Source organism: Drosophila obscura, unplaced genomic scaffold, assembly GCF_018151105.1.
Source record: "Drosophila obscura isolate BZ-5 IFL unplaced genomic scaffold, ASM1815110v1 contig_82, whole genome shotgun sequence".
Lineage (NCBI taxonomy): Eukaryota > Metazoa > Arthropoda > Insecta > Diptera > Drosophilidae > Drosophila > Drosophila obscura.
Genome location: NW_024542875.1, coordinates 1 through 26745, shown reverse-complemented (window position 1 = coordinate 26745; position 26745 = coordinate 1). Strand labels below are relative to the sequence as shown.

The following is a 26745-nucleotide window of genomic DNA, read 5'->3' as shown; positions in this document are numbered from 1 at the left end:
CAAATTGTATATTGCATAAATGCAATTTTTTTTTGAAATGGTTTCGAATAAGTTTATGGTACAATCATATAAACTTTATATGCATGAAAAATTCATTTTTATTTTTGCTGTGCAGCTTAAAATTTTGTCGATAGTATCGACGAGCAGATGATTCTTTTTTTTTTGATTTCAACGCCTGTTGGCGTTAGTGGTTGGTCTGTTGTAGCAGCGACCAAAAACGATGTATCGATATGTGCGAGACACTATCGATTTTACTGTCACTTTCTAGTATTCATAGAGATGAGTAATTGGCGGCGTGATCGAATTTGTATTTGTATTTTTCTCATAGAGAGTAATTTGCCAAAAAGAAAACTTCCAAGCCAAGAAACTACGTTGATATGTTATATACACAGTTACATTCGATGTGTGTTATAATCCGCCTTTTTGCCGCCCTGGTATATCGCTCCCAGCTAGCTCTCGGGTAAGTCAGGGGTGTTTTCGACCCATATCGAGGGACGGATTTAACAAAAATTATATATTGAAACATACAAAAAAAACACAAATCAAACATTCTTCTGGTCTCGTCTTCGTCGGCACTCTCTTTAGCGGGGGCAGCCGGTATTCTTACCCTTAGCGAGGCCCTCCCTTCCATGAGCGTTTTCGAAATCTGCGCTCCCATTTTCTTTTAATCTTGGTTTCGCCCTCTTCCCCGCTCTCGTCTCACCCAACTACAGGTATCTACTCACTCATTTTTTTTTCAATGCATAGTTTATATTATTTCATTAATCCTGCCTAATATTAAACATTAATTCCTTCTTTTTTTAATTTGAACTTATAAACAACAGAAAAAACTAAAAATACTGACAAACCAAAAATACTAGTAAAAGAAAATACGAAATCTATTCCGCCCCAGTTGGCAGCCCCATTTCATCGACAACAAATTAACATGGATCAGCTGAAAATTAATGTAAATAAACGATCTTAAACTAAAAAGAGCTCTTGTTAGTGCAATAAATAAATAGGGGAGGGGTGTGTCGTTAGGGGGAGGGAATAGTCTCCGTTTACAATTTTTTTCTTTTTTTTAAACGAAAATCTAATTTATTCTATTGCTGTTTTTATTTCTTTTTTCTCCTTTTTTGTTTTGTCTTTTTTCTAGTTTTGTGTAACTACTTTTGTGTTTGGAAAAACGTGGATATGATATACATATGTGTTTGACTTGAATGTGCCGGGAAAGGTGTTGGTTTGAGGTTTTGTTAATGGATATGTGTACGTGCGCGTTTTGGGTTAATGTGATGGGTGTGAGGTGGGCGAGTGTATCCCCATTGTGGTGATGTAGATCCGGCTGCCGTCTGTTGGACTGTCGGCCCGTGCTCCTCGAAGACCTCCTCCAGCGGCGCTCCGGCCTGGTGTCGGCTGTGTCTGCAACTGCCGCCTCCTCCTTCCTGCGCCGTCGTCGTCCCCGTTGTTTCCTCGTAGTGGCCGGGCTTCGTTCCCCCTGCCTTCGTGGTCACTATGCTTTCTACGTTTTCTTTTTTTTTGTTTTCTGAATTATTTTCTCTTTTTTCTTTGTCAATACACGTGTGCCTCGCTTGAACCTTTTCCGGAAACTCTCCTCGCAATCTAACCTTCACGGCCTCGTTTTTTTCTTAACTCTCTAGCCTTGCCACATTGCTCCCTCCTTGCAACCCTGTTACAGCCTCCCAGGATCCACAACAGAGGCCGCTGTCTCCTCTCCTTCTCCAGCCCTGTCGGCAAACGGCTCCTTCAAAAAGCCGTCCATAACACCACACTCCCGTTTAAAGGTCCTGCCGTCGAAACGGGAGTGCTATACCAGGGCGGCAAAAAGGCGGATTATAACAAATGGCGCCCAATTTTAAAACGGAAGGTATCGGTTTTGGAACGAGGGGTTTAAGACACCCAGTTTGAGATCGAGCCTTGGATTAGAGAAACTCAGCTGGTCCGTGAGCCGGGAATACACCCGAGCCATAGTAGCCGTTGAGGGAAGTAGGAGAGAGGAAACGGCGAGTGGACTTCGCGAGTTGTGGTCCGTGCAGTGCCTTAGGGGCGTTTGCAGCGTTGTCCGACTCGAGGAATCCACGGAGCTGATCAGAAAAAAAAGGAAGACATCGTGGGTCTGTCGGGTTGTGGTCCGTGCGATGCCGAGAGGGCATCAGCATCGTTGTCCGACTCGGGGAACCGCTGTGGTCTGGAAAGAAACAGCAAGAGGAGTTGGCACTCCGAAGAGAAAAAGAAGCGAAAGATAATAGCGATGGAAACGCATTGGTTCGCTCACCTGCTGTAACCGTGAGTTGCAGTTGTCTCTCGTCTCGCCCAGTTAGTTTAGCCTGAAAGAAAGATTTTTGTTTTGTAGACATGTAAGTGTTTTGGATTGGAATCAGTATTATAAAAGTCATTCTCGAGGACTGAAGATCCTCGCTATCATTGTAAAGTAGCAATTTTAGAAGAAGGAATAGGTAGGTCAGCGAAGAAGGATTTATTTTTTTTGAGAGAGGAGTTATTTATTTATTGGAATTATTATTTATGGTATTATTTATTTATGCGATTAATTATTTACGTAGGTGTTTATTTATTTATTTAGAGTATAAACTATATATTTATTTAAACATTTGTGTGAGTGATCGGGTATTTATTTATTATACTATTTATTTATTTATTTATTCTCTCGTCGTCCATTAATGTATTTAGGTTTTTGTAGGATAATTGATTTAGCACCAACACATATACGTAGAGTTAGTTTACATATATTGATGCATAGGTGATTAGGTAGTAGGTAAAGGAAGGTTATATTGGTTGATGAGTGATCCTAAAGTGTTTAAAGGGTCGGGAAAAACTAGGCGATGCCCTGAAGTGCAGAGGAGGTACCAGCCATACAGAATGACGACGACTAGGTCCCAGGACGGGAAAGTTGGCAGTGGGCCGGAACGAGCGTCGCAGGTGCCAGGACACGAAGACACGATGCTTATGGGACTGGATGACCCAAGAGGCCGGGGCAGTAGGAGGCCACGCAATTCGGGCGGACCGCGAGCTGCCCAGCGAGTTGAGAACAGCTGTAAATGTAGCGATATCTCAGGCTCAGGAAACATACCGCGCATCGTTGGGCCAACATGCTTGAATTTATGAAACAAATACATGCGGTGGTCGACTCGCTGAAGGTGGAGCGAACGCCGAGTGATGTGGATAGAAGAAATGTGGGCTCACGAAACACCAGTCTGGGAGGAGGTCCGCAGGAAATGCCCTCGAACCAGCAAGCTCCACCCACGCACCTGTTTGTGGATAATCGGGCATTGGAGGCCGAGCAGAGGACTAACGGCGAACCGAGACCCGTGGAGGACTGGTTGTTCAACCCCAGAGGCTCAGGGGCCAATGCAAACCCTAACAGGAGTCGTCCAAGTTACGGGGAAGTCAGGCAGGAGCAGGTGCAGATCCGGAAATGGGGTCTGAGCTTCGATGGCGATCCGAAGGGGATGCCGGTGGCGGAGTTCATCTTCCGAGTGGAACATTTGCAGACGGTGTTCCAAGTCTCGTGGTCAGAGGTGCTGAAAGCGTTTCATACGCTAGTCACGGGTCAGGCTAGGGACTGGTATTGGATGCACGTTCGGACAGTAGGAGAGCCGGACTGGCCGAACCTTAGGCATGGTCTCCAACAGCAGTTCCAAGTGCGACGGACAGAGTTCGAGCGAGAGCAGGAGTTGAGGGAACGCCGGCAACGCCATGGGGAATCGGCAGACCAGTACATTCAGGAGATGTTAGTGTTGCGGTCGAGATTGCTAAATCCATTCTCGGATTATGATCTTATAAAGATCGTCAAGGTCAATATTAGGGATGCAGTCTCGAGGGTGATTTATCCTATGCAATCCCAAATCTGCAGAAACTACGAGAAGAGTGTGCAGATGCCGAGAAGCTGCTGTCAACCCGATGGACAAGGAGCGGCACAGATCACGGGAGTAGCGGGCGATGGGAAGACCCCAAAGTGCACGAAGTAGAAGCGGCGAACCACGAGCTGGAGGAGCAGACAGAGACACTAGAGGCCGTATATAGAGCGAAGGAGTCTGGGGGCGATCGCACACAGCTGAAGTGCTGGAATTGTGCTCAGCCGGGGCACACATACTTTGAGTTTGAGGCGGCGGTGCGGAATATATTCTGCTACAAGTGTGGGGCAGCAGGGGTAATCCTCCCCAAGGTGTACTAAATGCCGGCCGGGAAACGGGAAAAGGAGCACGACACAATTGGAGGAGTCGCGTTCCACGTCACCGCGAGGGAACAACCAATAATTCTGTCCTCCGGAACAATAAGCCTAACGAGGTCGGCCAGAGCACAGGAGCTCGGGACCGATTCCGGATACGCCAGAGGAAACGACGTGGCATATGCGCAGCAATCCGTTCTGCAGTAAACCGGGACGACAGGCCGTTTGCGCACGTGAGTCTGGGCCCGAAGACGCTGATGGGACTGCTCGATACGGGGGCGTCAGTGAGCCTGCTCGGAAGAGGGGGATTGGAGATCATTGAGGAATTGAAGCTTAAGTTAAAAGACGCGAAAACAATATCGGTACAAACTGCGGGCGGTACACCTCATCAGATCCTAGGCCGTGTGATGGTAGTGATGGCATACAAAGGCCAGAAGCACCCGATGGAATTATTCTTGTGTCCGTCATTGAAGCAATCACTGTATCTTGGGGTCGATTTCTGGCGAAAGTTTGGATTGGCTCCGCAGATAGTAGGCCTGAAACGAGAAGAGGAATTAGAAGAGAACGAAGCAGAACTGCTGACGAGAAGTAGACCGACGGAACCTCATGACTTAACCCAGTCGCAGCAAGTACGCATGGAACAGGTGAAGGACAAATTTCGGTGTTTTGACAAGCACGGATTGGGAAGGACGACGATGGTAAAACACGAGATACGTCTGGTGGAGGGAGCCGTGCCTGTGAAGGAACGCTTTTACCCAGTATCTCCGGCGGTACAGGAGCTGTTGTTTGCGGAAGTCGACGAAAATGTTGCGTCTTGGAGTAATCGAGCTGAGCGAAAGCCCGTGGAGCAATCGGGTGACTCTGGCCCGTAAGCCTGGGAAGAACCGGTTGTGTTTGGATGCACGGAAGCTGAATACTCTGACCGTCAAAGATGCGTACCCGCTTCAGAGTATCGAGTCGATCCTGAGTCGTGTGGAGTAGCATCGACCTGAAGCATGCGTTTTGGCAGATAGAGCTGGAGCCGGAGAGTAGGACGTATACGGCGTTTACGGTTCCAGGGAGACCACTCTATCAGTTTAAGTCAATGCCGTTCGGTTTGTGTAACGCAGCCCAGCGGTTGTGTCGATTGATGGACCGGGTTATCCGCAGCGACTCCGAAGCCACGTGTTTGTGTATTTGGACGACCTGTTGGTGATTTCCCGAACGTTTGAGGAGCACGTGAAGCTACTAGAGGAAGTCGCAAAGTGCCTGGAGACGGCAAACCTGACAATAGGGAAGAAAAAGTCAAAGTTCTGCTACAAGTACCTGAAATACCTGGGGTCATCGTGGGCGATGGCGCACTGAGGACCGACCCAGAGAGGTGCAAGCGATCGTACAGATACCGATGCCGAAGAACGTGAGGCAAGTCAGGAGATTTTTGGGTACGGCGGGCTGGTATCGGCGATTCATCCGGAATTTTTCGGCACTTTCAGCCCCTTTCACAGACTGCCTGAAAGGAAAAGGACAATTTCAGCTAACAACGGACGCACGAGACTCTTTTGAGGAGCTAAAAAAGGCACTTACCAGCGCACCGGTATTGCATCATCCGGACTTTAAGAAGCACTTCTTCATCCAGTGTGATGCAAGTCATGTGGGAATCGGTGCGGTTCTTTTCCAGAAGGATGAGGAGGAAGCCGAACACCCCATTGCTTTCTTTTCGGCGAAGCTGAGAGGCGCTCAACTAAACTATAGTGTGCCAGAGAAGGAGTGTCTAGCGGCAGTGAGAGCTATAGAGAAGTTCCGGGCGTACGTAGAGCTGATGCCATTCACTGTGATCACTGATCACGCGAGCCTGCGGTGGCTGATGCGTTTCAAAGCGCTGGATGGTAGGCTAGCGAGATGGTCTCTAGCTCTGCAGACAAACAACTTCGAGATAGAGCATCGGAAGGGAAAGGACAACATCGTCGCCGACATGCTGTCTCGTCCGTTTGACTTAGAAGCAATCGACTTCCTAGAGTTCGAGACTACAGCCTTCGAGGACGAGGATTACCTGAAAAGGATAGAGGCGGTTAAGATCGATGAAGAAATGTTTCCAGACCTGAAGGTGGAGGATGGATTGCTGTTTAGGCGTACACAATTTGCCCGACCGGAATTGCAGGAGTTCCAGTGGAAGCTATGATCCCTGAGGCGCTGACAAGATCGTTGATCCAGCAAGCACACGACAGCGATGTGGCAATGCACGGAAGAGTTGCGAGAACACTGGGGCGACTGCGGCAATGGTACTATTGGCCCCGTATGACGGTACAGGTGAATGCATATGTCGCGGATTGCGATACCTGAAAGAGACGAAACATTCGACACAAGTTAGTCGTCCAATGATGGGTGCCGAGACCGTAACCGAAAGGCCGATGCAGAAGATATACCTCGACTTTCTGGGTCCATATCCTAGAACCCGAAGGGGGAATGTAGTAATCTTGATAGTCCTTGATCACATGTCTCGATTTGTTTGGCTGAAGGCCTTGCCCAAAGCCACATCGGCGGCCGTAATCCAATTCCTGCATGAAGAGGTCTTCGCACAGTTTGGCGTTCCTGAAATGGTACACAGGACAACGGAAAGCAGTTTGTATCAGCCGAATTTGCACATTTCTTGACCAAAAGAAGTATAGCTCACATGAGATCTGGAAATTACGCACCACAGGCGAACGCGGCAGAACGCGTGAATCAAACTGTCCTCGCAGCAATCCGCACGTATGTCCGCGAAGACCACACGCGCTGGACGAGAAGCTGCCGGAGATACAGTGTGCGGCGAGGAGCGCCATACATACGAGTATCGGGACGTCACCGTACTTCGTACTGTTCGGACAGCATATGTTCACCAGCGGTCGGGACTATAAATTGGCGCGGAGACTTGGAGCGTTGAACGATGCGCAAGTATCACTTGTGGCAAGGAATGACTAGCAGGAGATCATCCGTGATGAGGTCCGCAGGAACTCGCATGAGGCCTACGGGAGATCGAAGAAACAATATGATCGGAGGGCAAGAGATATTCGATACTCACCTGGTCAGGAAGTGTACATGCGGAATTTCATGTTGAGCAGCCTCAAAAATAACACAAATGCCAAGTTAGCCCGAAGTATAATAAGTGCAGAGTGGTCCGGAGCATCGAAACAGCTTGTACGAACTGGAGACGCTACAAGGGGCACGGCTAGGAGTGTTCCATGCGAAGGATCTCAAACAGTAGCCCTGTCATCTCAGTCGGTAGAGCATGAGCCTCGCGATCTCAGGGTTTGGGCGATGGCCTACGTTTGGGCGTATGGAATCCAGAAGCCGCCTTGGTTTTGCACTTCCCGTTTCGACGGCAGGACCTTTAAACGGGAGTGTGGTGTTATGGACGGCTTTTTGAAGGAGCCGTTTGCCGACAGGGCTGGAGAAGGAGAGGAGACAGCGGCCTCTGTTGTGGATCCTGGGAGGCTGTAACAGGGTTGCAAGGAGGGAGCAATGTGGCAAGGCTAGAGAGTTAAGAAAAAAACGAGGCCGTGAAGGTTAGATTGCGAGGAGAGTTTCCGGAAAAGGTTCAAGCGAGGCACACGTGTATTGACAAAGAAAAAAGAGAAAATAATTCAGAAAACAAAAAAAAAGAAAACGTAGAAAGCATAGTGACCACGAAGGCAGGGGGAACGAAGCCCGGCCACTACGAGGAAACAACGGGGACGACGACGGCGCAGGAAGGAGGAGGCGGCAGTTGCAGACACAGCCGACACCAGGCCGGAGCGCCGCTGGAGGAGGTCTTCGAGGAGCACGGGCCGACAGTCCAACAGACGGCAGCCGGATCTACATCACCACAATGGGGATACACTCGCCCACCTCACACCCATCACATTAACCCAAAACGCGCACGTACACATATCCATTAACAAAACCTCAAACCAACACCTTTCCCGGCACATTCAAGTCAAACACATATGTATATCATATCCACGTTTTTCCAAATACACAAGTAGTTACACAAAACAAGAAAAAAGACAAAACAAAAAAGGAGAAAAAATAAATAAAAACAGCAATAGAATAAATTAAATTTTCGTTAAAAAAAAAGAAAAAAATTGTAAACGGAGACTATTCCCTCCCCCTAACGACACACCCCTCCCTATTTATTTATTGCACTAACAAGAGCTCTTTTTAGTTTAAGATCGTTTATTTACATTAATTTTCAGCTGATCCATGTTAATTTGTTGTCGATGAAATGGGGCTGCCAACTGGGGCGGAATAGATTTCGTATTTTCTTTTACTAGTATTTTTGGTTTGTCAGTATTTTTAGTTTTTTCTGTTGTTTATAAGTTCAAATTAAAAAAAGAAGGAATTAATGTTTAATATTAGGCAGGATTAATGAAATAATATAAACTATGCATTGAAAAAAAAAAATGAGTGAGTAGATACCTGTAGTTGGGTGAGACGAGAGCGGGGAAGAGGGCGAAACCAAGATTAAAAAAAAATGGGAGCGCAGATTTCGAAAACGCTCATGGAAGGGAGGGCCTCGCTAAGGGTAAGAATACCGGCTGCCCCGCTAATTGTGTTTTTTTTGTATGTTTCAATATATAATTTTTGTTAAATCCGTCCCCTGGGTATCGGGTCGAAAACACCCCTGACTTACCCGAGAGCTAGCTGGGAGCGATATACCAGGGCGGCAAAAAGGCGGATTATCCCAGTCGGACCTTGTAGAAGTGGTTGCAACATAGTACTGGTTCTTCACTACTTCCCTGGCAGGCTTAGTGGAACCGATTCCACAAAGAATGGTTCTATCATGCATATTTTGCACAGAAAAATATGGAATGAAACCCAAACCGATTCCCGATCGTTCGTTTTTTTCACGAAGCGGCCTATCCATGCATTCTAATAGAAGCGAGAAATTCACGCATCGAAAACGTTCGCGGACAGACAATTTTTATACATGAATTTTTCGCTTCTATCTTGGATGCATAGAGAATGCATAGAGAATGCATAGGCCGCTTCGTGAAAAAACGAACGATCGGGAATCGGTTCGCATTACTTGCGTCTCTTATGTCATCGAAAACATTCTTTATGCCTTCTAATAGAAGCGAGAAGTTCATGCATTCGCTTCTAATTGAAGCGAGAAGTTCATGCCCATTCTCTATGCCTTCTAATAGAAGCGAGAAGTTCACGCATCGAAAACGTTCGCAGGTAGACGTTACTTTCTCGCTTCATTAGAAGGCATAAAGAATGTTTTCGATGACAAATCGTACCTCGGTAAGGCGTAGGACAACAAAAAAATAACAAAAGGGAACATGCAAGAACGCACGCGGTTTTTCTCGTCTTCTTTTATTTCATCACTTGCGTTTTGAAGCCGGGTGAAAATTGTGCGTTATCTGTGCCCTCTGCCAACAATGTGAAAAGTGAAACTTAAGTGCCTAAAACCGTTTATTTTACCACGTAAGTATTGGCAGATTGTTGTGGCAGTTCGACCTGCACCTTAAAAATATTAAAATAAACAATAAATAATGCATAATATACATATTTCTCTTTGAACATGTACATGCACATGAACATAACCTCAACGATGGAATGCGATATACATAAGTTCCAAACTAAGGAGAACTAAACGCACTGTAGTATATGGGGTGTAAATATATGTTGATACAAGTAGAGTGATGTTTTAATGTTCACGATGTTCATGCAGTGAAATTTATTTAGGTGGACCTTTTCGGATTTTTATTGAACTGATTAGGGTGGACATAAACATTAAAAAATTGTATTTGAAATTAATAAACTTTTTCCAAAATTAATAAAACAATAACAAACTTCTTTTTGATAAGGACAGCTTCTCCAAAAGGAAAGAATCGCATTACGGAACACGCACCCCGAGAAAAACAACAACTACAACCACGACAAGGATTTCATCATAGACGACAACGGCAATTATTTAATTTTTTTTATTTTATTATTATTATAATTAATTTTCTTTTATTTTTTTTTCATTTCTTTTTTATCTTTTTTCAGTTTTATTTTTTTCTTAAATTTTTTTCGTTGTTTTTTACTTTTTCCTATTTTTATTATTTTTTGTATTATAATTTAGTAAAGAAAATATTAAATAAATCAAATTAAAAAAAAAGTATAGTTTTTGTATTTATGGGTTAATCTCGCGTTCTATTAGAACGCTCTTTCATGCATGCATGCATGCATGCTGCATACCTTCTCAAGGAACGGTTCTTGATACATTCCAGGGATGTGATAAGGAATGATTGCATTGGAACAGTTCAGAACGGTTCTAATAGGTTCCTATGGAACGATTCTCAATGCATGCCAAATATGTGTTCTGTAATGCTTCTTTCGGAAAGTACAACTGGAAGCGAAACCCGAGCGTTTCACGAAGTTGAAATTACAACAACCACCAGTTCCCAATGCGTTCTAAAGGAACGGTTCCTACCTACTTCCAAATGTACCGGTGCTGGCGTGTTTCACCCTGTGTAATTTGGAAACCAAAACGTCATGTATAAATCACTGGTGCTTGCAGGAAAAAGAACCGCTCTAGAAGTGCTTCTTGGAAGGTATAAAGTCCGACTGGGACGCATTGGGAACTGGTGGTTGTTGTAATTTCAACTTCGTGAAACGCTCGGGTTTCGCTTCCAGTTGTACTTTCCGAAAGAAGCATTACAGAACACATATTTGGCATGCATCGAGAATCGTTCCATAGGAACCTATTAAGAACCGTTCTGGAACTGTTCCAATGCAATCATTCCTTATCACATCCCTGGAATGTATCAAGAACCGTTCCTTGAGAAGGTATGCAGCATGCATGCATGCATGAAAGAGCGTTCTAACGCGACGATTAACCCATAAATACAAAAACTATACTTTTTTTTTTAATTTGATTTATTTAATATTTTCTTTACTAAAATATAATACAAAAAATAATAAAAATAGGAAAAAGTAAAAAACAACGAAAAAAATTTAAGAAAAAATAAAACTGAAAAAAGATAAAAAAGAAATGAAAAAAAAAATAAAAGAAAATTAATTATAATAATAATAAAATAAAAAAAATTAAATAATTGCCGTCGTCGTCTATGATGAAATCCTTGTCGTGGTTGTAGTTGTTGTTTTTCTCGGGGATGTTGTTGCCGTCGTTCCTGTCGGAGTAAATGCGATTCTTTCCTTTGGAGAATGCCGTCCTTATCAAAAAGAAGTTTGTTATTGTTTTATTAATTTTGGAAAAAGTTTATTAATTTCAAATACAATTTTTTAATGTTTATGTCCACCCTAATCAGTTCAATAAAAATCCGAACAAGGTCCACCCTAAATAAATTTCACTGCATGAACATCGTGAACATTAAAACATCACTCTACTTGTATCAACATATATTTACACCCCTATTAATACTTACAGTGCGTTTAGTTCTCCTTAGTTTGAAGAACTTATGTATATCGCATTCCATCGTTGAGGTTATGTTCATGTACATGTACATGTTCAAAGAGAAATATGTATATTATGCATTATTTATTGTTTATTTTAATATTTTTAAGGTGCAGGTCGAACTGCTACAACAATCTGCCAATACTTACGTGGTAAATAAACGGTTTTAGGCACTTAAGTTTCACTTTTTCACAATTGTTGGCAGAGGGCAGATAAACGCACAATTTTCACCGGCTTCAAAACGCAAGTGATGAAATAAAAGAGACGAGAAAACCGCGTGCGTTCTTGCATGTTCCCTTTTGTTATTTTTTTGTTGTCCTACCGCCTTACCGAGGGTACGAATTTGTCATCGAAAACATTCTTTATGCCTTCTAATAGAAGCGAGAAAGTAACGTCTACCTGCGAACGTTTTCGATGCGTGAACTTCTCGCTTCTATTAGAAGGCATAGAGAATGCATGAACTTCTCGCTTCTATTAGAAGGCATAGAGAATGCATGAACTTCTCGCTTCTATTAGAAGGCATAAAGAATGTTTTCGATGACAAATTCGTACGCTCGGTAAGGGGGGAAGAGACGAAGTTAATGCCGAACCGATTCCCGATCGTTCGTTTTTTCACGAAGCGGCCTATGCATTCTCTATGCATTCTAATAGAAGCGAAAAATTCATGTATAAAAATTGTCTGTCCGCGAACGTTTTCGATGCGTGAATTTCTCGCTTCTATTAGAATGCATGGAGAATGCATAGGCCGCTTCGTGAAAAAAACGAACGATCGGGAATCGGTTTGGGTTTCATTCCATATTTTTCTGTGCAAAAATATGCATGATAGAACCATTCTTTGTGGAATCGGTTCCACTAAGCCTGCCAGGGAAGTAGTGAAGAACCAGTACTATGTTGCAACCACTTCTACAAGGTCCGACTGGGGTATAAAGTCCGACTGGGATAACATGTGTTTTAACGACGCGAGATTAAAAATCTAATTTAGCTTCTTTTACAAATTTCGCGAGTTCCCTCATATGTAGAAGGATATTTGCTTTAAAAAAATCGTGCGTAGAAATTGTTCTTTAGGTACATTTAGTTTGTTTATCTTAAAGGGGTTACTATGTAGATGCAGTCTTTTATTTGCGGTGAAAGTAACTGCTGGTTTGGTCATTTCAAAAATATCCCTAAACTTGGTTGCTACTATCGTGTAAGACGAATTTACTGATTGAGAGCAGGTGTAACTATTGTAAAGTTCGTAGTTTTGAGTCTTTAATCTCAAAAGCTCTTTGGCAGCTAACAACATTGCTCTGAAGTTTGGGGGCATTACACATGCCATCGCAAAAATCACATGCTTTGGAGTATCTGGTGTTACCTCTAAGCATCGACGAAGCGCAGCGGCTTGTCTCGAAAAAAGTTTCCCAAAGTTACCTTTATTTAGGTTTGCCATGGTGGTCGACGCATTTTCAGCTTTTGATCTAATGTGACCTTAGTATATATCTGTGGCAACTTGAGGTCTTAGGCCACTCTTAATATTGGTGGCCATTTACAACAGTTTCATGCCAACCCCAGATTCTTTCCTTATTTTTATACCCGTACTCAAAAAAGAGTTAAGGGGTATATTAGATTTGTGGTAAAAGTGGATGTGTGTAACGCAGAGAAGGAAAATTTTCCGACCCCATAAAGTATATATATTCTTGATCAGCATCAATAGCCGAGCCAGATAAACCATGTCTGTCTGTCCGTCTGTCCGTCTGTCCGTCTTGTTTGACGCCTGGATCTCAGAGACTATAAAAGCTAGAGGAACCAAATTTTGTTTCCAGACTCATGTGATATCACACTGCTACAAGTGTATTTCAAAATTTCGCCCCGCCCCCTTCCCCTCCCACAAAGGACGAAAATCTGTGGCAGGCACATTTTTAAAGATACGATAAAACTAAAAACGCAGTATCGTAGAGAATGGCCATATCTACCAGATTGCCGAATCTGAATCAGATCGGATCATAATTATAGCCAGAATGAAGAAATTAATTTTCAGTTGCTTCCCCTCCCCCTCCCGCCAACGACAACGCAAATCATTTTCCTTCTCGCTCGCACACTCTGCCGCGTTCAGTGCGCAAGCAACCCCTAGCGGAGGAGATGTATAATCTAAATGGTACATGTACAATCTACATGTTAGATGTAGAATAGACATTGTAGATGAGATGTAGATAACAAATGTAGCAAAAAAATGTAAAATGTAAAATTTTTTTTTTTTCTAAAATTCTAAAAAATCATAAGCTCAAAAATGTAGATACTGACTGAGTACGGGTATAAGTAGAGTCGCGTCCCCAGAAGCGACTCACACGTTCCTTCTCGTTCTACATGTTTCTTGTCAGACAAACTCGATGTGATTATTCTACCCAGAAACTTTATTTCCCTGACTTCAGGGATACTTTGCAGATTCATAACGATATTTACTTTCGTTTTTTTGAATGGTGTCATAGCCATAACCGAACACTTAGTTAGATTCAGGTTGAGCCCTAGATCTCCACAAAGGAGCTGAAAACTGTCGATCTTGCCTTGTAAATTTATTGCAGCTTCACAAAAAGTGGGTTTGGCTGACAAGATTATGAAACCATCAGCAAATTGAAAAATCTTGGTGTCGTTGGCCTCAATTTGATGTAACCGAAGAGTGTACAGATTAAAAAGAACTGGCGACAGACAGCTTCCCTGTGGCAGACTATTTGTAACCTTCTCAGTCTCCGAACCTAAATGCAAAAACCTTACTGACAAAAAATTTAGAATCCATAGTATAATTTGGTTAGAAACTTTTATCCACAACATGATTTTTTTTAGGAACGCCAAATTTACACAGTTATACGCATTTTCTATGTCAAGGCAAGCAACAACTATTTTCTTATTTTGCCGTTTGAGGCAGTGAATGGTTGACAAAAGATCGCTTATACATATGGAAGCACTTTTCTTTTTCCTATAAGCGTAACGCCTAAAGGGAAGTAACTTGTTCTTTTCCACAAACTCAGACAAGCTATTTTTAACCATGACGTTTACAGATTTCGCAAGAACTGAGATTAGCGATATTGGTTTGAAGTTTTTGATGTCATCTAGGGGTTTACCACATTTTGGAATCGGACAAATCTTAATGCTACGCCACGCATTTGGAAATTGGCAGCTATCATATGACTCATTAAAACAAGACAAGAGTTTTTGTATTTCCTCTTCCGAAAGAGATGCTAGTATTTCATATGTGATCCCATCAATGCCACCAGCCGTTGATCTTTTATTTCTAATAACCTCACTTAATTCCTTCATAGAAAATTCTTGTGTACTCTGCGAGTTAGCCATGTTATTAGGAACAGTTGCAGCTAACTCTGTTTGTGGAATTTTATTGCTCAGAAAGTCTAAATATTCCCTGTTATTGGATGGAGACCACTCTTGCATCTGAGCTGAGCTGACCTTTAAGATTCCTCAAAAATTGCCAAGAATTCCTAGACGAAGGACTCTGATTAATCTCTTCAATTTTATACTGATAAGAGTTTCTCTTTGCTTTTTTCACAGCATTTTTCCATTCTAGTCGAGCTTGGCTGGCCGCTTCAAAGTTCTCTGTATTTGGATATTTGATAGCTTTAGCTTGCGTAGACTTAAAAATTATATTTAAACGTGTAAGTCCGTCAGTCCACCAGAACTTTGGAGACCTTTTCTCCAAAATGTGAGTGCATGACCTAATTTCATTTTTCACCTTGTTTGTTATATCATTAATGTTCTGAAACTCTTTAATGTTGTTTAGTTTTGAAAATAACTTTACTTTAGACAGAAAGAACTTTGATTTTATTTTGATATTCTGGATTGTAATTGATATAGGAAAATAATGGCTGCCACCAATCCTTAGCGGACGGATATGCCAGTCAAAAAGCAAATCAGAGTTGGTAAAAGTCAAATCCAAAACTGAACCCGACATTAGATTTAGAGACTGTTTAAAGGTTAAGCTCCCATCATTCAACCACTTGAAACCAGCATTTAAGGAAACATCTTCTATGAAACGACCTTTGGAATTGGTCATACTATCCGAATACACTATTTCGAGCATTAAAATCTCCACATATGAATACATCTTGAAGATTTTCCATGCTATCAAAAAGCCTTTTAATGTCTGATTTAAAATCATCTAGAGGTACATTTGGCTCACAATAGGCTGAAGCTATCGTGAGATTTCTGGATAAATTGGTTGTTGGTATAATATGATATGTCAGAGGTAGCCATGAAAGGAATTTTTTTTTTTAATTTAAAATTTAAAATTTTTCTAAAAGTAGGATCATCTCCATGGGAGAAGATCTCAGAAAGACACGCAAATTAAAATCTTTATTATTAAGCAGAAACTCTAGGTCATTTTTATTTGCTTTGAGCGATCGAATGTTATATTGAATTATTTTAACTGACATGATTATTGTGTTTTTAAAGTCTGGCTCTGACTTAAACTTTTCTCTAAAAACATTCTACTAGATTTGCCTGTTCTTATAAATTTTTCTTTTAAATCTTGAAAGGACTCGCATAACGCTTCATCCGAATTAATGAATGGTGTTATTAAGCGAAAAAGTTGAGCACATATATCAGCAAACTTTATATCCTCCTTGACTGGGTATTGGAATTTATGTTCTGAAGTGTCATGAGTATAAAATGGTAATGAGAAATGATTGAAATTTTTTTGTGGGGATACTAAGGTGTTTTTTACTATTGAGGTGTATCGGTTACTATTTATGATATTGTTTACAAGCTCGTTTTTATCTATTGTCTCAGGCATTTTCTATGGTAAAGCAGGAAAAGCATTTTCATTCTGGGATAATAAATCAAATCGATTATTTATCATGTATTGGGATGTCACTTCATTCCTCGACAATTTCTTTACACAAATAACTTTCATTATTTTTTCCTCCAGTGTCCATTTTGGACATACGTTCTTGTCATGAGCCGTGTGTTCATTACTGTTACATAAAATGCATTTGTAAACCTGACAATTTGGAGATGTGAACTCCAGCGCACCACAATGTAGACAACGCTTCTTTGCATTACACGTTCATGAACCGTGACCAATCCGTCCACATTTAAAACATTGTAAAATATTTCGTACAAAATGAGAAACTTCTAGTCTGCAGTAATTCAAAACAACAGGAGATGAGATTTCTAAATTTGAAAAACCAATTTTCACTGATAGAGTGGGTTCCCACACTACTTCAGTAGCCCCTGTCTCTGATTTTACCTTGCGTCTTAATCTAGTCATCAGTATTTCTTCATCTGTTATTTCAACAGGGATATTTTTAATAGCTCCATATGTTTCTACATAATCCCCTGGTATATACGCTGATATGTTCATAATTTTTAAATTAGCGTTCTTCACAGCCTCATTTGCAAACTTTTTATTCTGGAAATATACCTTGTAAGACGAAATGCCTAGAGCAACAATATTGCAAAGCCCTGGCAGCTTTAACCCTTTAATTTTTTCTTAGAAGAACAGACCATTCTTAACCCTAATATTTTAAATATTTTCAAGACCAGTGGTAAATATGACAGCCGCTTCGCCAACAAAACTAACGTCATACTTATATTCCGTCCATTTTTTTTGATTTGCTGAGTCGTCACTTGTATTTTTTTCCCCTTGCTTAATCCTTGTCTGAACATCTGCTAGAACACCACTTTTCTGAACAACTTCAGTATGAAGCATGTCTTTTAAGTCTGAAGAGCTCATCTTAACCTTACTTCCTGAAACATTTTTGTCCATATGCGGAGCCTTGTAAATTGCCTTTTTAATTATCGCGTTTTTCTTAATTGCTTTACCGGAATTGTCTGGTGCTGAGATATCAGATGACTCTTCCATATCAGACGAGATATCCTTAATCGACTTACAATTCTGGCTCGACGCCATGGCGTCAGCCACTTTCACACTCTGCTTCACCAAAACTTTCAATTCACAAGACTCACCTTAATCCTTTAATAAAATTGTAATCCTTCAAATGTATTTAATATTTATATAAGAAGCTCGATTAAACAAACAACCGGCTAGTATTCCGTGTTGATGGATTAAATTTTGAACCAAAGTTTTGTTCTTTCCCTTTTTTTTTCCGGAGCGCGAGCAAAACACATCAAACCACCTTCAAGGCATAAACAGAAGTGCAAAACGCAGATGATTCTTTTGTGCGATAAACAGTAATGTCAATCAAGCTCAGTTCAGACCCGCGCTAAACGAAAAATTCACTCGTTCGGAATGGCATTTAGAAATAATTGAAGTTGATGTTGTTGTATTTCGTTTCAAACATATTTCTTGTATGTAATGCATATTTGTTTGTTGTTTTTGCTGTTGCTGTAGTTTTTGTGTGTGTTGTTAACTTATAAAAAAATTGTCCATACTGTTGGCGGGGATACCCCCGGTTTGTCAGTTATAATTACGTTTAATGATTAACTAGATTTCATAGTTTTGTATTATCAGAATTTCACTACCACAAAAAAGAAACACGCTGCTTAACGCAGCTTATAATTCACATTGAATGCTGATTAATACCGTTTCTAGTACAGCATCCGCCATGCCTGTACTTTACATTAGCTAATATGCATACATTGCATATGTATATGCGTGTGTGTGCATGTATATATATATATATCGATTTAGTTTCATAATATATATTTAATTATTATATTATATTAAGTTCCCCCTCCCCCTAGCTGACACCTTAAATCTGGTCTGTTATTGGTTTATAACACGAAGACAAAAAAAAAAAAATTTTAAAAATTAATGTGGGATTTCTGCTTTTGTTCCGCTTTTCATCTGCTTTTAACTAGCCTCGTGATCATTTTGTCTTTTTACCGCATCTTCTTCCCTCTCCTTAATCAGCCTGTGGGCGGCGCTTCAGATTTCGGGACTTTTTCGTTGGTTTTCCTGCTGCTGCTGCTGGGGCTGCTGTTGGTGGTGGCTCTCAAATCTGCGGACGAGTCCAAAGCTCACTCAGATCCTTCTTTAGCTTTCCCAGTTCTGAAAAACAAATACACATCGGATTGAGTGAGTGCTTGGGGAGAGCATTGCTAGACTGTCTGTCTTACCACCCAACTGTGATGGCTGTGCGGCGCCAGCGCGTAGGCTGAGATCGAAGCGAGGCTGACTGACGGCCAACTGGCCGCCAACAGCTGATGGCGCTGGCCCAAAGTTGCGATAGTTCGTGAAGCTGTGTGGAAGAGTGGAGAGGAGTGCCGGACTAGGATGACATGGTTGATGGTGGAGATGATGGTGGGCGTCTTCTCACCTGTAGGGATGCTTGAGGCAGCCATAGACCTCGCGATAGCGCCCGTACAGTGTGCCATAGGAAACGCCCAAAATGCGAGCGGCCTTCTTCATCTCAAGTCTTTTGTTCTTGATGGCATCCAGCACCTGGATATATAACTCAATAACGCACTCAATATATAAGTGAGGTTATGCGGAGACTTACGCGCTTGGTGAACGGCTCCTCCCAGAACTGCGGACGACGTCCCTTGGCCAAGTAGTCGTCCATCTTGATCACGTCCTGCCATTCCGACAGCTCCTCGTTGGTCAGACGCAGCTCGGCCGCGTCGTAGTCCTCCAGTTCCCCCTGTTCGCCGACCTGGCTGTGGCTTCCATTGCTGGCATTGGCATTGGCACTGGCGCTGGCACTGGCGGCAACCGCAGCAGCTGCTGCCACGGCCACGGCAGCAGTGGCCGCTGCTGCACTGGCCACACTCGGTGAAAATTCGTGGGGCATCAGCAGGCCATGCTCGTGGAGCAAATAGCCGCCAGTGCCTCCGGAGGCACTGCCCCCCACACCCGATTCGTACTTGCGGCCGAAACTGGCGGGCACCAGCGCTGACGGGCAGCGGGCAGCGGGCGACTCGGCCCGATTGGCCACCAGATGCTCGTTCTCGATCTCTTCCACGGGCTGCGGCAGGGCACTGGCACTCTGGCCCTGGGCTGATTCCTCGGCGTGACGCTTCTCGGAGGACTTCTCGTGCTCTGCGCCGCCGTAGTGGCGTCGGGCGTGGCGCAGCTTGCCGTGACGCTCCCGCCGCTCGCCAATCTTCTCCAGCTTCTTGGAGGCCGCTCCCACTGTGGAGGTGCCCAGCACCTGCAGATCCGCCTCATTTCTGGCCTCGAGCACATGCTTGGCCCCCTCGCTGGCATCGCTGGGCTTGGGCGTGGAGCTGCCGCGTTGAATGCCATTGGCCCTGTCGGCTGCATCCGAGTCCTGCTCAGAGCCAGCCTGGAGCTGCTGCTGCTGCTGCTGTTGCTGTTGCTGATGATGGCGGTGGCGCTGTCGCTGCTTGGGCAGGAGGCTGGAGGTGGAGGCAGGCGGGGAGGCCAGCGTACTGGAATGTTGGGTAAGCTGTTGTGGCGGCTCCTCGGCAAAGTGACGGGCCGACTCCAAATATGCTCGCTGGGCGGGCTCCAGGCTGGCAGCATAGTGGACCAGCTTGCGGCTAATCCGCGCACGAAAGAGAAGGAGTAAGGAGGCACATTAGCAGGTGGCCCGGTGGGTGGGGGATCTCTGAGGTCTGAGTGGCTTACACATTGAATACATCGTAGGCATCGTCAAGTGGGGGACGTCCCCGTTTGCGCTTTGGTCCCATAAAGTGTTCAACGGGTGCAACGGCCGCCTGCAGCTCGCTGCTGGCTCCTGTTCCTGCACCTGTTCCCGGCTGTGGGGTCTGCGGAGGCATACGGCCAAGCACACTCTCCATGGAGGGCTCCCGATCGTGATCCCTCTCTGATGTGGCACCCATTTGGAGCGCTGCCTGCGGCTGTTGCTGCTGCTGCTGCTGTTGCTGTTGCTGCTGCTGCTGCTGGTGATGCAGCATGTCCTGGGCATAGCTCTCGGCCAGGCTGCGCGGCGGCGAGAGAAACACGGCCGCGGGTATGGGTGGCGGCGGACCATCCTCGTCGTCGCGCCAACTCACCTCGGCCAGACCCTTGATCTTCAGTTCATCGGCAGTCCTCAGCAGCGACGGTAGGCTGGCCTGAACCGAAACAGAAACAGTGTGATGAGCATGAGCAGGGTGGCAGGGGGGGGACTCAGTGTGTTCAGTGGCAGTATACTCACGTGCTCCACATTGATCTCCCCCTTGTACATGAACTCAATGAGGCACTTGACCTCGGCAAAGGTCACATCCTTCATGATAATGATGGGATCCCGCTCGCTGGCATAGCTCGTGAGCACCGAATCAAAGAAGGTGCTGCAGGCGCACAGCACCACGCGATGGGCGCGTATCATTTGTCCCTCGCAGGCCAGGGTCACATCGCAGAAGCAGCCGCGATCCAGCAGCTGCGAGAACATCATCTGCAGGTTGCTGTGGTGGTACTTCCAGCGCAGGCAGTACTGCTGCGGCTGCATGGTGAGGCCGAACTGCTGCTGCTGCTGCTGCTGTTGCTGCTGCTGTTCCTGGTGACGACGTTTAATTTTTTAGCTTTTTTGTTGTGAATTAATGCCACAAAATAAAGTCTTAAAAAATAAATTAACAAAACAAAATAAATATAAATATAAATCAAATTAAATTCCCAAGTTGACGGAACGTAAAAAAAATGTTATAAAACTTTATCTTTGGCTTGATATTCGTATAAATAAATCAGATGATCAGATCATATATTTCTCTTTTTTAATCATAAAATTCATTAGATATCTGTAGCAGTGGATGCCGACCAAAATACAAACCTTGTATGGGTGCAGGGGTTTGATCTATTCATTCAGCTCTACAACCAAATTGTTGTCTCAATATACTCTACTTATATAAGTGTTGGGAGATGTATAATGAAGATTTACGAAAACTGATGATGACTGATGAACTGATGAATGTAAACAGAAATGTATAGAATTTAGAAACTATGTCAATAAAGGAGAACAGAAACTACGCAGTAATTAATCCGTTGTTCCTTCTATTCACATTGTTGCTGAGAGCGAGGTTTGAGAACGAGAGAGAGAGTCGTCTCAGCCGAGTGTGGCGCGGTTGTGTACGACGCCTCTGAGAGAGAGGAGGATCAAAAGGGAGTTGCTAAAGAGAGCAATTGGATGATTCAATACGGTGTCATGTATTGCGTAAGCGAAAAGGAAGAAAACGAGAAGAGGAGTTTTCAGTTTGGTCACAGAATTGAAGGAGAACACATAGCCGCGACTCACTGCGCTCAAGTGCCACAATGCAGGAGGAAGAGCACCCAGATTTTCTGCCCCCACATACATAATACTTCTATCCAATGAAAAGACTTTCATCGAAAGAAACCTCTTTTTACCCATTGAATAAAAAAACTCTCAAAGGAGTTCGTTTTTTTTACGTACAATTGCCATTTAATCAATTAAAAATTGACTATAAATTAAGAGTTATTTTTCCATTATACTAGATATCTGCATACCAGCACACACGCATGAATAAAAATAATTATTATATTTTTGTTTTGTTTTTTTTTTGTTTTTTCTCTCGTTCAATGTGCGAGTATTATACTCAATTACGCGATAAACTTTGTTATCCTTTTTGGAAATTTTGCCGTGTCCGTGTAAATGTCAATTGGAGCCGGAGCCCACCCAACTGTTCAATGATTAATGGAAAACTTTTTTGTATGCAGGCCTGGGAATGTGAAGATTTTTGTTTGTTTTTTTTTTCTTTTTTTCACATTTCAAGGCAAATATGGCAAATTTTTTCACACAAAATCTTTTCAATAAATAATCAAAATTCTCCCTTTATGCTCCAGCATGCGAACTGATCAAAAAACCTTGGGTCCCAGCATCCAGAGAGAGAGAGAGAGGAGAGAGATTTTTTTTCCAGCAACAAAGAAGCGTCAATGACTTCGGTGGGGACTATAGAGAAGGTTTTTCCACGAGGCTGGAGGAGGAAAAGCGAAAAACGTTGCTTGTGGAAGGGAGGGAGGTAGGGAGTGAAGGATGTGAGAAGGGTAAGAAGGGATAGGGAGGGAGTTTTTCCTTTCAGACTGCAGCAACATAAAAATGTTCGTCCTCATTTTCATTTTATTATTATATTTTCCCCTCTTCTCTCTCTCTTCCACTCTCCTTCTCTGTGCTTTTTTTTTCTTCACTTGATGTTTTCACCGTTGCTTCTCTTTTTTTGCACATACACACAGTACATATAAAAATTTTCATAATTTTTGTTGTGTGCTCACTTTTATGCAAGAGAAGAGGAAAATATTATGCGCCAGGTAAAAGTTTATTTTTTTTTTTTGTCGCTTTTCCGACCAATGTAATAGCACATAGAGTATGAGTATATGGTACGAATACGAGTAGTATGTACATACATATGTACATACATATGTATATATGTAGTACATAAAGTTCATACATATATCGACAGAGTTGGCGCTTAATAAAAATAACCCGGCACCAGGACCAGGACCAGGCCCCAATCTGTCAATGTACTTAAATATCGTGTAACGAGTGAACAAAAACAGAAGAACAAAAAAAATATGAAAAGAGCAATTATAAAATCCGCTTTGTTGTGGGATTTTTCACAGATTTGTTGTAATTGTATTTCGAAATAAATTGATTTCCGTCTTTGTGGCGCAGAGCGGGCTTCGGGCTCCCTTCCCACTTGGCATTCACATTTGATACGATTATCGTGGGGCGATCCTCTCAGATATTGTAAATTCTGGAGTTGGAGTTTTAAAGAGGAAACTGATTTCCTTGTAAGCCATAGCGAGGTGATGGTTCCACAATCGTGGATACAATCGTGGCACATTAGCTCGTGTGTGTGCGTGCAAATTTCGCATAAGTAAATGGCACTCAAATGGCACACGGGCCGAGTAAATCTAAGATACCTAAATCAGCAAAAAAAAAAAAACAAACTATGGATTACATTCCAGTTGCAGTACTCGTATTGGTTTCTGTTAACGGATTATTCCTTAGTTCTCAAATCTGTTCTAAGCGAAAGCACATAAATATATATATATTTATATATATTTATATATATATTGATGTACATATTTATGCATTTTTGTTTAAACAGAATTAGGTTTTGTGTTTTTGCAAAGTATCGCCATCTCCCACAGCTCAGCTCTGCCCCTCCCAGCCTCTTCTCTTATCGTGTAACCCTTGCTCTATTCCAGTAATAAATTTCAAGAATTTTAGCCCCCAAACAATTTTGCTACCTTTTTATTTTTGGTGTCTTTTTTTTCGTGCTTTCTTACTTTTAGTACTAAAACACGATGGCAAACGGAGGCGGGGTATAAAGCAAACAAAACCAAAACCAAAAAACAACAACAAACAAAAAAGAGGGGAAGAGAGATGGGGAAACAGAACTTTATGCTGGCTGCGTTTTATGTCCAGAGTATACAAAATGGTCATCAAATACACACACACACGCACACACTTACAAAGGAAGGTAGTGGAAGAGAAGGAGAGGGGTATAGAGAGATATCCCTAAACAAAAACTCGTCAAAATTCGCCACAGAAAAAGAGTTAGAACTGAGAGAGAAAAAGAGGGCCAGAGTGCCATGCCAAGGGCCAGGCGGCAACAAAGGAGTAGTCACAGCTGAAGAAAGAGGTAGAAAGTGGTATAGAGGTAGCAAGAAGCTTGCGAGAATGCGAAACCCAAAATTGCATTTGCCATTTGGATACCCTTTGCAAAGGGTACTGCGCTAGTACGCTATCATGCAGACGTTAGCCAATGCATAGAAGGATCTGCACTCGCCCCTTAGGCACTCAAACTTCATGGTACCCAAAATTTGAACTCAACTTTGCACAGCAGAACGTTTTCCCACTTTACTTGCGTAGATATATGCCAGATCAGCTTACAGATTATAATGCAACAATATGTGAAAAACCAAAGGCATTTCCATATGGCATGTGAGAGTAGCTATAGCTTCGGTTCTTCCAAAAGAAAAAAAAACACAAAAATTCCTTGGTTGTTTTTGCTGCTGCTTGAAATGCCAAAAGAAAGTTCGATAAACAAAAAAAAAAAAAAAAACCACCCAAAAAAACTCAAACAGCTTAAAAGCAGCAGAAAACGAAGAATGCTGGCAAATAAATTGCATAAAGGGAGAGTTGTACAAAATAAAAGGATTTCGGGAAGCACATACAGGCACATGCACGATGTACATATGTATTTGCAGATACTGCATATAGCTGGGTGCCATATACTGTACATATGTGCATGTCCCATGTGAAGGGGTTTATTATTACAGAACTATAGAGTGGACGGAAAGTTCAAATTTTGTTTAACTTATGTCGTCCAGAGGACAGAAAGTTGTCGCAAGGAAATCGGTTAACGAGTTAAATGTTAAAGAGGAGACTCAGTGGAATAACTTTCATCAAGAATCAGCTTTCTTATGGGACATAACAATAACGGATTATCGTTGCTTCGGGTATGCCGTTTCGATGCTCAGATTCAAGGAAATTTTAGTCTGAAAAGTGAACTGATCTTGCTTTTTGTTTTGGTCATAGCTTAGGTCTCGAGCAATGGCGCTGCAGTATGCACCGCCACCGGGCCAAATGATGCACGCAAAATAGGAGTAGAAATTAGTAGAAAACCAATTGCTCAGAATAAAATAAGCGACATCTCGGAGCAAGCTCATCAGACCATAAATGCCTGATAAAAGTGCATAGTAAATTAGTAGAAAACCAACAATTGCTCTGCATTAAATAAGTATTAATATGTAATAAAATTCTAGTTGAGCATAACCTTAAAGTAGTTAATCATATAGCCACAGATCTTGCTTTCTAAATCAATAAAAAGGTTATCAAAATCCACATTTAGCTGCACCTTCACAAGGGTCACCCCGGATGTCGATGGAACTGTCGAGAATTTGGGTGTGATCTTGAGGGCACTCAGTAGGGCCAGCAGCTGCTCCTTTTCGTTCTTGTAGTCCTTGGAATCGATGACCTCGAAGGCGGCCGACTTCAGGTGCGGCAAGAACTCCTTGTAGTAGTTGTGGGCATCGCACAGCTTGCGGCCCCCAGTCCTTGGGCCACGACGTTCGAACTCCACATCGTGATTCTGGGCATCGCGAGGATGAGGATCCTCGTCGGCTGAGATGACGGTCAGCATCTCGATGGCGGCCCGCTGGCGGGCATCCTTCCTAGTTCGCGCCCTGCCGTAGCGCTTGATGGAGGCCACCGTGCAGCAGGCCACGTATTCAGGTGCGTATGGGGTGCCGCACTGCTGCACAATCTCGATGATGGGCAGCGGCATCTCATGCTGAATGCAGTAGTTGCGCAGCTCTGTGATGTCGATCTTATCACGACGGAAGCTCATTGGCTCATTGTGAAAGTCCGAGTCGTTGCCAGGGACATTTTCAGCGGAATCGTTGGCCGGCACATGCTCGGCACTGAGCTCCGGCACTGTGTGCAGCTTCTTCGGAACGGCACCAGAATTTTGATCCATTTTTGCGATGAGCGAAAAATACTTTGAAAAAAAGACAAATTTCAAACAGAAAGCACAGCACACGAGCAGAAATAGTTTATGCCAATGAAATATTGACAAGATTGACAGGAACCGGGTGGCTGTGTTTGCTTCAAAATCCCCAAAAAAAGGTTGCCCAGACGGTGATAAGTAATAAGTCATACTTAAGGCTTGTCTACGAAAATGAAACGAAGACTTGGCCACCCTAGCCACTAGCTCAGGGAAACTAAACGCCTGCTGCTTCCAGTCGAACAAAATAAAGGGCACACAATTTCATCGTTTCCATACGAATCGAATAACCTCCCTGATTCGGGCGCCGGAAAATTTAGCTAGACTGAGTGCTAGACTTAGAGTGCAAGGTGTAGTGTTTTTTAAGCAAATATATTGCCACGAAAAAAGATCCATTAGATATTGAAGTTTTGCCCAATACAATAATATTCACTAGCCGATAAGGTTGTTAAACCTTGACTGCTCTGTTCGTTTTTGGGCTGAAGCAAAGAAAAAAAAAGCAAAGAATTTTTCGAATTGGCAACACTCGCCATAACGTGGCTTTCATTGCCATGGCTAAAATGCTGAAGTTGAGCGAGTCTTCAGCCAAGTCAATATCGCTAAATGCAATTATTTCCTTTACCTAATGCGCTCCTCATATAATAAGGTATGTACAAATAATCAATTTTTTATTAGATTTGGATTACGTTGAAACGGTGTATGCTGCCAAATTTATAAAATATCCGACAAATACCTTAAAATTATAGTCACAAATGCCTCTCATATGAATGATTAAAAGTCGAATTAA

The 26745-nt window shown here is 42.9% G+C and overlaps 3 protein-coding genes across 4 annotated transcripts; all 3 read right to left on the bottom strand.

The window, feature by feature from the left end:
- Nucleotides 1-4247: 4247 nt before the first annotated feature.
- LOC111082046 lies at nucleotides 4248-4978 on the bottom strand. Its single transcript, XM_041595806.1, has 3 exons — nucleotides 4939-4978; nucleotides 4554-4719; nucleotides 4248-4473 (listed from the first exon to the last, which is right to left on the bottom strand). Exons 2-3 carry the CDS (start codon nucleotides 4649-4651, stop codon nucleotides 4248-4250), a joined length of 324 nt encoding a protein of 107 aa, XP_041451740.1. The 5' UTR covers nucleotides 4652-4719; nucleotides 4939-4978.
- Nucleotides 4979-18278: 13300 nt separating this feature from the next.
- On the bottom strand, nucleotides 18279-20986 carry LOC111076896 (protein bric-a-brac 1). 2 transcript variants are annotated; one of them, XM_022370934.2, is made up of 6 exons: nucleotides 20654-20986; nucleotides 20122-20570; nucleotides 19031-20033; nucleotides 18848-18972; nucleotides 18648-18799; nucleotides 18279-18579 (listed from the first exon to the last, which is right to left on the bottom strand). In XM_022370934.2, the coding sequence occupies exons 1-6, from the start codon at nucleotides 20942-20944 to the stop codon at nucleotides 18524-18526; spliced, it is 2076 nt and encodes a 691-aa protein (XP_022226626.2). In that variant the 5' UTR covers nucleotides 20945-20986; the 3' UTR covers nucleotides 18279-18523. The 2 variants fall into 2 exon arrangements, with proteins under 2 accessions (XP_022226626.2, XP_022226627.2); XM_022370935.2 differs by having other exon boundaries at nucleotides 18648-18769.
- A 4228-nt stretch (nucleotides 20987-25214) lies between these two features.
- LOC121405212 lies at nucleotides 25215-25931 on the bottom strand. Its single transcript, XM_041595805.1, has one exon. The coding sequence runs from the start codon at nucleotides 25929-25931 to the stop codon at nucleotides 25215-25217; it is 717 nt and encodes a 238-aa protein (XP_041451739.1).
- Between the last annotated feature and the right edge of the window lie 814 nt (nucleotides 25932-26745).